The sequence below is a fragment of the Chrysochloris asiatica genome, unplaced genomic scaffold (genome assembly GCF_000296735.1).
Source record: "Chrysochloris asiatica unplaced genomic scaffold, ChrAsi1.0 scaffold00031, whole genome shotgun sequence".
Lineage (NCBI taxonomy): Eukaryota > Metazoa > Chordata > Mammalia > Afrosoricida > Chrysochloridae > Chrysochloris > Chrysochloris asiatica.
The window spans coordinates 838,513-854,014 of NW_006408549.1; the positions used below are offsets into that span (position 1 = coordinate 838,513).

Sequence of the window (15,502 nt, forward strand, 5' to 3'; positions counted from 1 at the left end):
AAGCCAATAGAAAAGTGAACAAAACCTTGTGCAGGCATTTCACAGTAAAGCTATTATCTATGTAGCTAATAAATACATGGAAGGTGCTAGACATCATCAGTCATCGTACAAATGTAAATTAAAATCAAATAAGATACCATTGTATACTCATTAGAGTGGCTAAAATGAAAAATAATGACTGACCCCAAGTGTTGACACAATTGTGGAGCAATTAAAACTCTGATACACAAAGTGTAAAATTGGCATATTGTTGTTAGTGGCCATGGATTAGACATCTGACTTACAGCAGTCCCATTCACAACAGCACAAAACACTGCCCATTTCTGCACCATCACCATGATTGCTTGCTGATCATGCCATTGTGATCCATAAAGTTTTCCTTGGCTCATTCTTCCTAGTTAGTCTGGAAGTTTTGCTGAGACTTTTTCAGCATCATAGCAACCTGCACGCTTCCATGACAGGTGGTGGCTAAATATGAGGTACATTGCTGGAAATAGAAATGGATCTTCCATATGGAAAGAGATAATTCTACCACTGAATAATGACTGATCTCTTGGTATAACCACCAGAAAAATTTGGCAAGGGATCATTTTTCCTTTATATATTTTAGTGCTTCAATTTAATATTATTATAATGATTGGTCTAGGCTTCTGATTGGAAGAACACTGCTAGTCTTATATTAAACAAATGTGCTCTTTTCTTCCTAGGCCTCCTATACTCAAACAAAAGATTGGTTTACATTAGCAAAACAGAGTCAGCAAACAGTAACAACCTTTTCATTACCCTGTTGTGTGCCCCACAGCCAAACTGGATCACCACTTATTTCATCTGTTTCTGGTAAGCAGAGAACAGGAATGACTTCAAAACTCCTCTTTAGTCTTTCTTGTTCTAATCTTATAGAAAAATGAATGGTTAGGGAGAAAAATTACCCCTGTATTCCATTTCCTTCTGTTTTTTTTAAGAGGCAAATTGGTATAGTGTAAAGACTCTGAATTTAAAACTAAACTTGGATACTTTGGATGATTTCTTGAGCCTTGTTTTTATTTTCTAATCTGTAAGTTTAAGGAGCTCTGGTAGCGTAGTAGTTACTAGTCGGGATGCTAACCTCAAGGTCAGCAGTTTGAAACTACCAGCCATTCTGTGGGGAAAAGATGAGGCTTTCTGCTCCCGTAAAGATTTACAGCCTCAGAAATGCTTTGCAGGGTCACTATGTGACTCCATGGCACATTACCACCACCACCACCAATCTGTAAGTTTAGAATACTACGAGATGCTGAGTGTGTAGAACATGTCTGGTACTTAACAGGCAGTCATAAATGCTTGCCTTCTCTTCATTTCCTGTCACATTTACAAATTATTGAATCTTTGAAATAAGGTGGGCAATGTTTGTCTCTGCTTAAAAGTAAATAATTTACTTCATAAAAGTAAATTGTTCGGACTGTTTTTTTTTAGCTTGAAAAGCTCTACTAGGGGAGGGGCTTTTGGTGGATGATACAATATTTTCAGCAAAACAAAAGGAACTGTCCAACTTGGAGATTATTAACATATAATATTGCTGTGGTGGTATATTCCGTGGGTCGGTTCTGACTCATAGCAACCCTGCATAGGGTTTCCAAGGCTGTAAATCTTTATGGGAGCAGAAAGCCTCATCTTTCTCCCACAGAACAGCTGGTATTTTCAAACTAATAACCTTGAGGCTTTCAGCCTAACTCATAACCACTGCATTACCTGAACTCTTTGCTAGAGAGAGAAAAAAAATCTAGATGTAATTCAGGCAAAGGAATTTAACAGTTCTGACCTAATCCCTTAGAAAAAAATAATTCTTTGGAAAATAATTAGGATTTTCTAGAATTGAACCCAAACCAAAGTGAAGATATATTTAGTCTCCGTAATTGAAAATAGCTGGGTTTATAGATTGCTTAAGGACTCCTGGTGTGGTGCTGTAGGATCAGCACTGGACTTCGAACTACAAGGTCCATTCAGACCTACCAGCTGCTCTTCAGAAACCCTATACAGGGTCACTATGAGTGGGAACCAACTGGACAGTACTAGACAACAGCAACAAGCAAACAGGGTCCTTGCTGTTTCCTTATAATATAAAGCAGAACATTTGAGAGTGAAGATAGCAGGAAGAGGAAGAGTGGCAGCGGGGTGGTGAGCAAAACGGCAGCCGGGCTCCCACCCTCAGCCTCCCTGCAACTTGCAGGGGCCAGCGTCAGCCCAGGAGTTTTTCATAGTTTTCAACAGTCCAGTCTTTCAATATTGGGGAACCTGGGTAGACTTCTTTTAGGTAGTGTTATAATGAAACGTGTCCAGTTTGTTGAGATTTAAAAACCCTGAGAGAGGGACACAATAATAATGGAGTTTCCTGGTCTGTAGCATTTCCGCTGCGGGCAGATTTGTCATGTGAAATAAAGCACTGTAAGCCAGTGATAGTCCACTGGTTTCTGAAGGAGAAGTCTTGTTAAAGGCCTTTAGAAAAAGCATGAAAATCCAATTGTAGTGTGTGATACGTTGTCAGTATGACAGAATGGAATCTTAAAAAAACTGCTGATACTGACTCCACTTTCTGTTAACCTGTGGCCGCTAATATTCCTTTATCATTTTATGTGAAATTTAAAATTACATTCAATTGCTTAATTCTTTAATGAACTTATGCATTGACATTCTGTGTCAGTCTGAAATCATACATTTTGAAAGTGTCTATTATTAGAAGCCCTGGTGGCACCATGGTTAAGCGTTTGGCTGCTGACTGAAAAGTTGGTGGTTCATAACCACCCAGCATCAGGAAGACCTGGCAATCTGCTTCTGTAAAGATTCCAGCTTAGAAAACCCTATGGGATCGTTGTGTTCTGTCTCATGGTGTCTCTATGTGTGCCCAACTCAACAACACCCAATAACAACCACAGTGCCTTTTTGACAGGGCTTCTAACCTGTTGGAATCAGTTCAGTCATGGATGACATAGTGAAATTGGAACAGATCTGAATTTGTAAAACGAAGGTGTATTAGAATAATAATCAGAACAGGGGAAATTTGGGTCACAGATCTGGAATGGGGAGACTCAGGAGGGGCATAGTAATCCTCCCTTTCAGGAGCCTGACGTGGGACTTCAGAAGCTCACTGCCAAAACAGGTGTCAGTTGTCATCTTTGAGAGGGATACCATACTTATGACTCTTCTGGTTAAGAGATTCGGTTGCTATGCAATGTACATAATACTCTTGTTTTCTAAGAGGGAGATTAAGTTTCTGGCAGGGCATCTATCTACCTGCAATGTTTCCTGTTTCAGTTCCCATTCTGATACACCCACATTTTAAAAGTTTGAGTCTGTTCTAGTTTCATTTCATAGGCCATGACTGCACCAGGAAGAACTGAGTGAAAACCCTGGTTTTTCATATTCTTTATCAGGAATATCAAATATTTGGCTCATGTGTTGTAATTATCCATGTTCAGGGAAGACTTAGCTTATCCCTGTTGTCAGTGTTTTTCCCTGATGGCCACAAAGATGACTTTAGAATCTTTCTTAAGACACTGGTCCACCCATTAAATTGTCCAAAAATTATATTATTGTTGTTAAGTGCCATAGAGTCAGTTCAGACTCATAGTGACCCTCTATAGGGTTTCCGAAACTAGTGAACTTTTCCAGAGCAGAAAGTCTCATCTTTCTCCTACAGAGTGGCTGGTGGGTTTGAACTGCTGACCTTATGAGTTTGAAGTCTAGTGCTTATCCCTACAGAGCTACAATGCTTCAAAAAATGAGATAGAATGTTTAATTTTTTTATAAAAGTTTGTACTCATATAGAATCTAATGATCTCTTTTGATTTAATACAGAGAGTTTTATCTTTGATGATGGAATTCACTCCAGGACAAAAAAGGACCCATCTAAAACCACTAAATTAGTTTCTGAATTTGAAGAAGAAGAAGGGTCTGTAGCTCTACCCGACACCCCTTCTCAAGCTCTTCTGAGAGTGTACCTTGAAAAGCAAGAGGATGTTGATGAAAGCCTGACAGTGTATTTCCCAACCTACGAAGAATTTTTAAGAGCTTACATAACCTTTATTTTGAGAGCAGCCATTCAGAGACTTATTGGAGAGCCACTTAGAGATAGCTCAGATTTCACAAACTTTGCCAAAGTAGGACAAGTAGTGTTTGACAACAATGTTTATGAACCTGTCCTTAGCAAGAATGTTTTTATGGATGAAACAGGTCACACCACAGAAGAAAAGTCAGAAAAAAATGTAGAACTAACAAGTTTAAGTTCAAAGAGTGAAAGCATTGGGCCAGAGAGCAGGGCTGACTGGTGTGTTTCCCACAGAACTTATGACATTGGCAGTAGAAAAGAGTTTGAAAGGTTTAAGAAATTTATAAAAGGTACATTAGGAGAGAAATATTGGTGGCTATGGATGGATATTGAGAGGCTAAAAGTTCTTAAAGATTCTGAAAGACATCAAAGGTATTTTTATTTTTAATACTTTTTAAAACAAATTATGTACTATTATTCTGGGCTACTTTATTACAAACAGAAAGCTGGAATTGAGTTAGTTTAAAAGATCAGTGTAAGTTATACTTCGGAGGAATGAATAAAATATATTTTATTATGATAATGAGTATGAATTTTACTAGTTTTCTGATTTAATAGATTTCGGATACTAATAGTAGCAATTATTTTATTTCCCCAGAAATTCCAATGCTGCTTTCAAGTTAATTATTCTATTTTGGCTCTGTAACACTCCAGAAAAAACAATAGTGCTGTTATTTTAATGACAAAATATAGACCTCATTGTTGTGCTGCATTAGAAGAGCATGGGTCACCGAATGGTGGACTGTGAAGCATAATCTTATGGGGTAAAAGACTACTATCTCTTTTCAAGATATATCAGGGAAAGTAAAGGCAAACAACCTACGTAGGTTCTTTAGAGCCAATACAGTATTGTTGTTGTTAAGTGCCATCGAGTCGATTCCGACCCATAGCGACCCCGTATAGGGTTTCCGTGGCTGTAAATCTTTACGGGAGCAGAAAGCCTCATCTTTCTCCCGCGGAGCGGCTGGTAATTTCGAACTGCTGACCTTGAGGTTCCCAGCCCGATTCGTAACCACTATGCTACCAGAACTCCTTAATACAGTATTAGTTCCTATGATTAAGACTGGAACACAGTGCCATAGCCTTAGTAATTCAGGTGACACCAGTTTATTCTCTCATAGATCTGGAGGTGAGAAATCTAAAATGGCTCTATAGGGTTGTATTCCTTCTGGAAGCTCCAGGGAAGAATCCATTTCTTTGCCCTTTTCAGGCTTCTTGAGGCCACCTACATTCCTTTGTTCATCTTCAAAGTTATCAGTGTAGCATTTTCTCTCTTCTTTGACCTCTCCTTCTGTTCTATTCTATGACTTTGGTCTAACTGCTTGCTTCTCTCTTGGAAGGAAGGCCTCTTATGTATACGTTGCTGCTGTGTGCCATTGAGTCAGTTCCAATGATCCTCCATAGGATTTCTGAGGTGGCTGGTGGGTTTAAACTGTTGATTTTGTGGTTACTAGTCCAGTGTTTATCCTACAGCACCACACCAGACTTGCATGATTACTTTGTTATTGTTGTTAAGTGCCGTTGAGTAGGTTCAGACTCTTACTGACCCTGTATGGGGTTCTGAGGAGTGGCTGGTGGGTTTGAACTGCTGACCTTGCAGTTAGCAGTTCAGTGCTTATCCTACAGTGCATTAGGTGCTCCCAAACGATCCAGGATAATCTCCTATCTCAAAATCCTTAATTTAATCTTATCTACAAAATACCTTTGCCATGTAGGATAATGTATCCATAGCCTCTAGGGATTAGGATGTGAACACCTTTGTGAGTACACTCTTCAGTTTACCACAAATACCTTTCCCATTTCTGTGATTGTGAGACAGATTTTCATCTCTTAAAAATGTTTGGTACCAAAAAAATTAACAAATAAAAAGAAATAAAAGTTCAGTAACCCTGTAACCGAATGTTGGTTTTGATAGCGCTCATTACTTGTATGACACATTTGAGAAATTATAACATTTGGTTAGCTGACGGTTGTACCAGTATTCTGTATAAATGTATATATTTTATTTCAGACATCTTGAGAAGATGAAGAAATGCTATCTAGTGAGCAATGGAGATTATTACCTTTCTTCAGAAATCTTATCAAAACTTAAACTGTTCAGTGGATCTCAGTGGAATGAAGAACATTTAATAAGTATTCAGTCTGAGGTTGTAAAACCCTTACTTCTATATTGGTAAGATAAAATAACATGAATGAAAGTTATTTACTTTTACTTTGAAAAAGAAAAAACACAAAACCTTTTATTGTGAACTGAGTGATAGTTTACATGGGAGAACATGGGTTTCGTACTTATTCTGTTTTATTTTGTTTCATTGCAATGATTACAGTCCCCTACATGCATCATCGTTCAATGGTATTTGCTTCTGTTACCTCTGTTTTTCTGTTTTGTTGATGTGCACAAAAACACTCAAGAATATATAATCATTTAAACAGCCAAAGGACATTCTGAAAACCAGCCTCTTGGTCACCAGCACATAGCCTTTCTCTTTCCATGAGTCTAGAGTCCTCAGGTGCTCCCTCTCTCCACACTGTCACCTCTACCTCCATCTCTGGTCCACTTCTTTAGATAGGGTCCCACATTCCACTCATTCTCTTCTCCCTTGATGGCCCTAGGGTCCTCTGTTCCAGAAATGTAAGATCAACTACTCCCCCTTTATGTTACAAAATTTCTACCTTTACTACTTTTACTTTCCTTAGGCAAGTTAAGAGTTACAGCTTTAATTTTTTGTTGCATGATGTATAATTCATGGAAATTTAAAATAAAAAAATTATTGTTTCTTTGGCTTTCCTCTGAATGATTATCCTGTAGCAAATCTGGATGTTTGGGTAACTTGAGATTTATAATAAGGCTACAGAGTGCTTTTTAATTTTGTGAGTACATCTTTCTACACCTGGTCTTTTTGTAGTCTGTACTCCCTCAGATTGGTGCCTGTAGTCACTCGCTCTCCTCTCAATAAGCAAGTGTAAAGGTTTACTACAGGTAGAGCTATGCTAAGGATACAAAGGTAAAACATAGTCAAGGTAATCACAGCCAACTGGAAGAGTTGTATGCATGTGAAAGTTAACAACAAAAAAATGTGACTGTGAGGAACACAGAGGTCGTATTTGACCTGGGACTTGAGGGGCTCTAAGCAAATAGTGCAGGTAATGTGTGCCACTTGAAGGTCAGTGAGTTGTCCATTGTGAGTGTGACCAATCTGATAGTGTTACTTCTCTTATTTAAATCATCCCCTGGCTCTCCCGAAGCTTTCAGGAAAAAGTTCAGATTCCTTACATTTAGAAAATAAAGGCATTATGATCTGTCCCTTGTCCACACTCTGGCATCAAGCACCATTTTAGGTATTACACATTACTTATATGCTTGTACTTTTCTATATATATATATATGTTTCCTCTCTTTCTTTAAAAGCTTTTATTCTTAAATATTTACAACCTCCAGAAAGGTCTAAATTATATTGCAGTGTATACCTATATACCCACCACTCACAAAATAAAGTCATCTATAGTTGAGACTTTCCATTTAAAAAATTAATTAAACTTTTTACTTGGAGATAATTGCAGGTTCACATGTAGTTACATGGAATAATACATAATGATGCTGTATATGTTTTACCCCCCCCCCCCAATGGGGCCATCTTATATAATAACTGTGGTACAATGTTACAAGTAGGAAATTACTTTTGATGCAATTCATGGAACTTTTTTACATTTCACCAGTTTGGCATGCAGTCATTTGTGTGTATTTAGTTTTATGCAATTTTTAACCAGTTTTTAAGCACACTTTTTTTCAGAGAAATTTTGTAGTAATTAGAGAGTTTTCGTATAGTCCCTCTTGTTCATCAGTGTGGTACATTTGTAATAATCAGTTAACCAATATTAATACATTGTTATTAGCAAAAGCCGTCAATTTACTTTATGGTTCGTTCTTTGGTTGTACATTTCTGTGGGTTTTGACTAATGTTTAACATCATGCATACACTATCCAGAGTATCATATAGAATAGTTTCACTGCCTAAACATGCCCATACTTTCATCAAAATACCATACATGAAGCCCACTGCTTCATACATTCATCCTTCGCCTTCTGCCCATGAAGCCCTGGGGACCACTGGTCTTCTTGCTGTCTTTATAGTTTTGTCATTTCCACAATGTCTTATAGTTAGAATTACACAGTATTTATAGATTTTTCAGATGGGCACTTCTTTCACTAGGCAAAATGCATTTATAACTCCTTCTATTTGTAATTTATTAGCTTATTTCTTTTTAGTGCCTAATACTCCATTGTATGGCTGTGTCATAATGTGTATATTCATTTATTGAAGGACATTTTGGTTGCTTCCAATTTTTGGCAACTATGACTAAAGATGCTATAAACATTCATGTGTGAGTTTTTATATGGCCATGACTTTTCAGCTTATTTGGTAGAATGATAGTTCATATGGTAAACCTGTATTTGGCTTTGTAAGAAGCAGCCAGACTGTCTTCCAAAGTGGTGGTACCAGTTTGAATTCCTAACAGCAACTAATGAGAGTTTCTGTTCCTTCACAACTTCTTTAGCATTTGATGTTGTCAGTGCTTTGGATTTTAGCTATTCTAATAGGTATGTAAGGAGTCCTGGTGTGGCACTGTAGGATAATACACTGGTTGGTTTGAACTGAAAGGTTGGCAGTTCAAGTTCACCAGCTGCTCCTCAGAAACCCGATACAGGAACCAACTTGATGACACTTCACAACAACAACAGTAGTAGTATTTTATTGTTCTTTTCACTTTAAATTCTCTAATGACTGGTGTCCTGGTGTGGTGCGATTGCAGAAGTAATGGACTACTAGTTGCAAGGACGGTGTTTCAAACCCATCAGCTACTCCTCAGAAAACCTATACAAGGTCGCTATGAGTCAGAACCAATTTGACAGCACTTAATAGTGACAACAAATTACTGCTGTGGTGCAGTAGGATAAGAACAGGCCTTCTAATTACAAGGTTGGCAGTTCCAAGCCACTAGCCACTCTTCAGAAAACCTATATAGGATCGCTATGAGTCAGAACTGACTCGACAGCACTCAACAACAACAGTAAACAGTGACATACCATTTAGACCATCTTTTCATTTGCTTATTTGTCATCTCTATATTTTCCTTGGCTAAGTGTCTTTTCAGATATTTACCTTTTGTTAACTGACTTTTTTAAGGAAGAACTTTTAATTGTGAACTGAGTAAAGGTTTACAGAGCAGATCATCAGTTTTACATTCAACAAATCACACACTTTGTTTCATCTCAGTGAATGCAATCCCCTCCATGTAACCTCACTTACCCAACTTCCTCCCTGTGGTTCTTGTTTTCATTCCTCCTTCTTTCCCTAAACTTCTGAACTTTGTCCTTAGGGAAATGCTGCCCTTTGATCTTGAATTCTATGATGTGCAGACTTCACTAGTGTTATTGTCTGCTCCATAAATCTGTCTATTGCTTGGCTGAAAATTGAGCCAGGTGGGTGAGTTTAGTTTAATACCTGAAGTGTGATCAAGAACCGCACACAGCCTTGGAGTTCCAATAATCTCTATCCAACTAGTAAGCCTAGTCGTCCTTATGACCTTGGGTTTTGTTCCACATCCTCTCCCACTATATCCATGTGATCCCTTTCAGAGCAGTTGGTAGTGGTGGTCAGGCACTATCTAGTTTTGGTCTCAGAGTCATGGAGATTGATGGTCCATTCGTCCATTGGATTTGTGTTTTCTTATTTTTACATTTTAAGAATTCTTTGTACACATCTTGGATACAAGTCCTTTATCAGATATGTGTTTTGAAATTATTTTCTCCAGTGTGTACTTAAGTCATTTAATTTCCTTGACAAGTGTCTTTCACCCGGATGAGTAGGAGTGGTGAAAGGGTTCCTGATTGTAGAGGGAATGCACCTAGATATTCACTGCTAAGTATGACTTTGGAGTCCTGGTGTAGTGCTGTATGATAAGCATGGGACTGCTAATGACAAAATTGGTCATTCAAACCCATCATCCACTCTTTGGACACCCTATATAGGGTCACTATGAGTTAGAACCAACTCAAATGGCACTTTAACAACAGCAGCAGCAAAAGTATGATTTTCCAGTAGGGTTTGTTTTGTTTTGGTTTTGGTGAAAGTACATACAGCTAAAGATACACCATCTCAACCATTTCTGCATGTACAGTTCAGTGACATTGATTGCATTATTCTTGTTGTGCTACCATCCTTTCTATCTTTTCCCAAATTATTCTACCACTGTTAATCTTAAAGGAGTCCTGGTGTGGTGCTGTGGGTTAATACACTGGACCACAAGGTCAATTTGAACCTCAATGTCGGCAGTTCAAGCTCACCAGCCACTCCTTGGAAACCCTGTACAGGGTTGCTATGAGTCAGAACTGACTCAACGGCACTTAACAACAGTGATCTTAAACTCACTGCCCTTTAGGTTTCCCATGGAACCTTTTGAGTTGCCGCTGCCATTTTTTTTTTTTTTAATCTATCACAATTTTAATTCTTTTGTCTATATCCCAGAAAATTTACAGTCTCTTGGGGAAACATGTATTATTTAGGCAAGGGCTGCGACAAATTTCACTGATAATCAAAAGTCCAAAAGAAGAGAGGGTTTTAGTAGCAGTAATGCAAGAACTTCAGTCTCTTCCATCTTGTTCCCAGTAGATCTGCAGAGATCTTGTCTCCCAACCAGCATACTGGAAGAGAATATTGCCTATATGTTACTTTTTGTTTAGATTTGTTTCTGTTATATATATATATATCTTCTTTCATAATAAACCTGATAGTGATACCCAGCATTATAATATATATTTCATTGACAAGAGCTGACGTATGACAGCCTGACATCAAAGGAGATGGTAATCATAAGTTTGACTAAGTTTCTGGAAGGAGGAAAAGAAAAAAAAAAAAGGTTTTATTGAACAATTAGACAAATAGCAATCTCTTGAAAACATATATGTTATTAGCTTTTGTATCCTGAGTACTTCAGTACTAAATAGATGCACATGTAAATGTGAAGTAAATGCTTATTGATCAATGCTTATTGATTAAATACAAATATATTGGTAAAACCCTATACAGGGCCGCTATCAGTCGGAACCAACTTGAAGGTACTAACATAACAACAACATGTTGGTGCTACATGGCTCCAATTATACATAACAAAGCTACTGAAAAACAAAAATATAGAGTAAAACTACATAAAATAATAAAAAAATTGTAGATAAAACATCTAACTGTGTTATTAGGATAAAAAGTTATATTTATCTAAATTAAAGTCTGGTGAACTGTTTTTGAGGAAACCCTAAAATACAGTTGCATTTCTGGAATTCTAACTGAAAGGTTAATGGTTCAATACCAGGAGTCACTAGCTCTGTGGGAGAAAGATAAGGCAGCCAGCCTCCATAAAGATTACAGCTTGGAAACCCAATAGGGCAATACTAGGCTGACATGTAAATTTACCATGAATTGCCTTTAAGGTGAGGTAAAACAATACATGATATTTTCTGTGGTGAGGATCTGATTTAAAAAAAGTCTAGATTCAACTAATTAATGATTTTGCTCCTAACAGATTTTAAAGAAAAGTTAGAAATAAAAAAATTGAATGAAGTAGTGGTAGATAAAAATTTTTTTAAAATTAACATTCAGATATGTGCAAATTCTCATTTGCTTCATAAACAAAACATTTTAGTTGCTTGTTTATTTTTCCACACAGGTGTTTTCACATCTTAGAAACATGTTTTAGCTTGGTATGCCAGTCTGTGATAATTTTTCTGATTAGAGTTCTAAATTACTAACTCCTGTGCCTCCTCTATGGCAGTATTTACACATTATGCAGTAAAGTATCAATTTTGAAGTTAGTTTCTTTGCAAAGCCTATGTCTTACTTCATATTCTAACATAACAGGTACTCAATAAGTGCATGACAATGAACAAAATAAAAATCACATCACATTGAAGAACATTAAAATACACTTTGATTTAGTTCATACTTTGGTTCATTTAAAAGAAAAAATTTATAACCAGATTACTTTGTGCATTCTACAGGTGTTTGCATCTTTCTTAGCCAATGTGTGAGTAAAGATGTTTGCATTATACTGTCAGTGTTAGTGGGAAAATGCCTTTAATAAGGCATTAAATTATGTAAATTATTGTAAAAATTCATTAAATTATGTAAAGTTGGTTTTCAGCTTTGGTTTAAATACTATTTAAAGGAAAGGAAATAGTAATAAAATTACATTTAAAAATACATACAGTTGAGACTTGAGCACCATGGATTTGAACTGTAAGGGTTTGTACTTGTATACCCACTTATGCACAGATTTCTTTCCTCTTGTTACTGGGGTGAGCTCAAGTGATACTACTATTTGCTAAAAATGTTGTGTAATGCTAATCATTGCCCTGTGAACATTCATCAGGTGGAAATGATAATTGTCACAAGGTATTTTAAGTGGATACTCACAACACTAGAGTCTTGATAAGCACTGGACTGATGGCCTCAAAGTCCACAGTTCAAACCCACAAACTACTCCTCAGAAAACCTATGTAGAATAGCTATGAGTCAGAACCAACTGAACAGCAATAACCACAAACTCACAACACTTGAGTTAACCATAGTACTATCAGGAAAAAAAGAAAATCTGTATATAAGTGGGTCTGTACATTACAAACCAGTGTTGTTCAAAGTTCAGTTGTATTGTTTGCCAAGACTTATTTTAGTAAGATGTTGAATATTAAATTATGCGAGGGTATTTTCAAAATATCCTAATTTTTGCTCTTAATCTGAAAAGTGCCACTGCCGTTTGGTCTCACATAGATAATTCTTTTTTTTGTTTCTCAGATGCTCTTTGTCAATGTGAGGAAATAACCCTTTATTCCTAGTTTGATAAGAGTGGAATTTTGTTAAATGCTTTTTTTCCCTAGATCTATTGCTATCCTGACACAGTTTTTATTTTTCAGTCTGTTCTTGTGATGAATGACATTAATTGATTTCTGAGCATTGAACCAGTCTTGCATGCCAGGAATAAATTCTGCTTGGTTGTGGTGTATTATTATTTTTATGCATTGTTGGATTTAATTTTTTAAGATTTTATTGTTGATTTCTGCATTTATATGCATGAGAGATATTTGTCTGTAATGTTCCTTCCCAGTAATGTCTTTGCCTGGTTTTGTTATCAGGTAATATGTCCTCCGAGAATGAGGTAGGTAGTGTCCCCTCAGCTTCTGTTTCTGGAAACAATTGCAGAGAATTATAACATTTCTTCTTTCAATATTTGATAGAATTCACAAGTAAAATCATCTGGCACTGAGGCTATCTCTTTTGGAAAGTTATTTATTTGCTGCTTCAATTTCTTTTAAAGATAGAGACCTATTCAGATTGTCTATTTTTACTGTTACGAATTTTGGTAGGTTGTGTCTTTCAAGAAATTGGTTCATTTCACTTATAGCTATCAAATTTGTGGCCGTAGAGTTATTCATAATATTTCTATGCAATTTTATCACATGCCTTTGCTACCACAGTCAACATACAGAGGTAGTTCATTGCCACAGCATCCTGGTGCACTCTTTATAACTGCACACACCATCCTACCTCTTTCCTGCCCGCTCTCATCCTTAATCACTGGTATCTACTAATCTGCTACATAAATGAAATCATGCATTTATGTAAAATCATGTTATAACTTTTGGGAATTAGCTTTTTCACCTAGTAAAATTTCCTTGTTGCTGCTGCTGTTAAGTGCCGTCGAGTTGGTTCCGACCCATAGTAACCCTGTGTACAGGGTTTCCGAGGCTGTAAATCTTTACAGGAGAGAACCCCTCATCTTTCTCCTGCAGAGCGGCTGGTAGTTTCAAACTGCTGAGGTTAAGGTTTGCAGCCCGATTCGTAACTACTATGCTACCAGATTATGTAACAATAGGTTGTTTCTTGTTAAGACTGAGTAGTATGGCTATACTATATCCATTCATCTACTGAGGATATTTGGGTTTCTAGTTTTTGTCATTACTAATAAAGCTTCTGACTCCTGGTGTGGCGCTATGGGATTAGTACTAGACTTGGAACTACAAGGTTGTCAGTTCAAGCTCACCAGTTTCCTAGGAAGCCCTATACAGGGTCACTATGAATCAGAACCGATGCTATGACACTTAAGAACAACAACCAAAAAGCTACTATGAGCATTCCCGTAGAGGGTTCTACATAAAAAGAAGTTTTCATTTGTCTTGGATGCATGCCCAAGAGTGATTCCTGAGCCATATAATTAGTTAGTTTTTAGTTTTGTGTTTCCGAATCTGTATTTGAAAAGATTTGAATCCAAAATTGCCTTTTATTTGCACACCAATCAATAAGCAGACATGTCTACAAGACCCTAGTCAAATAAATCAATCATGTGATGGCCATTTAGGGGCTTCACTTTTCTGATTAAGTTTATTAGATTATATTCCTATGACTCTCAGTTCTTGCAGCCCCTGTCATTTTGGTCCGTTTTTAGAGTCCATATTTTATGAGGTTTCGATTGAGGTTCAGTTTCTCTTTTGCCTATGGATAGCCAGTGCTCAGCATTATTTGTTCAAAGGGCTGTCCTTTCTTAAACTAGAAGCAAGCCTACTGCCATCAAATTCCAACACATAGTGACCCTGTAGGAGAGTACAGAAAGTGAAATTGATTTTTTAGACATGTTTTAATTTAACGTTTGGTAAAATTGAAGAATTGTATAACCACCAGGACACAAAACAATTGCATCCTCTTAGAAAACTTTTGGTTTTGCCATTAGACCCTCAAAAAGATGTAACCAGAGTGGCAGAGAGCAGATCAGTGGTTACCAGGAGCAGGGGCGGCAGGAGAGCGTAGTGACAAAAGGGTAATATCAAAGAGTTTCTTGAGGTGATGGAATTGTTTTGTATCCAAATGAATTATGGGCTTTGGATTCTCTTCCACTTCCAGCCTGTGTTCCCATCATGGAGACATCAACCTTCTTCCTGTTTTAAAAAGAGGCAGTTTTCTACCTGACCCTGAAAGATATGGAGTAGGAATTAGACTTTGGGCTGGGGCATCAGAGAAAAACTTGGTCCAAGCAGCAATTAGTGACAGGCCCTGACAGCTGGAGTTAACCCTCTGCCCAATAAAGAGCCCATAGCCTCAATACCAGAATATCAGTCCAATTAAGTGTGGCCTTGACATTGTGCCAGACATTCCTTTTCCTAAATTGCTGGCGGTAGTGGAGGTCTTTCATTTATAGCAGTTGTTATAAAATGAATTCTTACCTTCAAATTTAAGGCTTGAGAACAGAGACTATGAATAATTGTCTATTTAGTAGTATACTTGAGCCCTGGTGGTGCTGTGGGCTAGGTGTTGGGCTGCTAACCACAAGGTCAGTGGTTCAAATCCACCAGACACTGTGAGGGAGAACGATAAGGCC

The 15,502-nt window shown here is 37.3% G+C and overlaps 1 protein-coding gene across 1 annotated transcript in view; it reads left to right on the forward strand.

Moving 5' to 3' along the window:
- Positions 1-15,502, forward strand: part of RGS22 (regulator of G-protein signaling 22) — a 184,067-nt gene that overhangs the window by 23,211 nt on the left and 145,354 nt on the right. Inside the window, exons 5-7 of the mRNA XM_006859251.1 lie at positions 708-837; positions 3,832-4,453; positions 6,093-6,254. Of these exons, the coding sequence (XP_006859313.1) occupies positions 708-837; positions 3,832-4,453; positions 6,093-6,254 (914 nt within the window). The remainder of the gene's footprint in view (positions 1-707; positions 838-3,831; positions 4,454-6,092; positions 6,255-15,502) is intronic.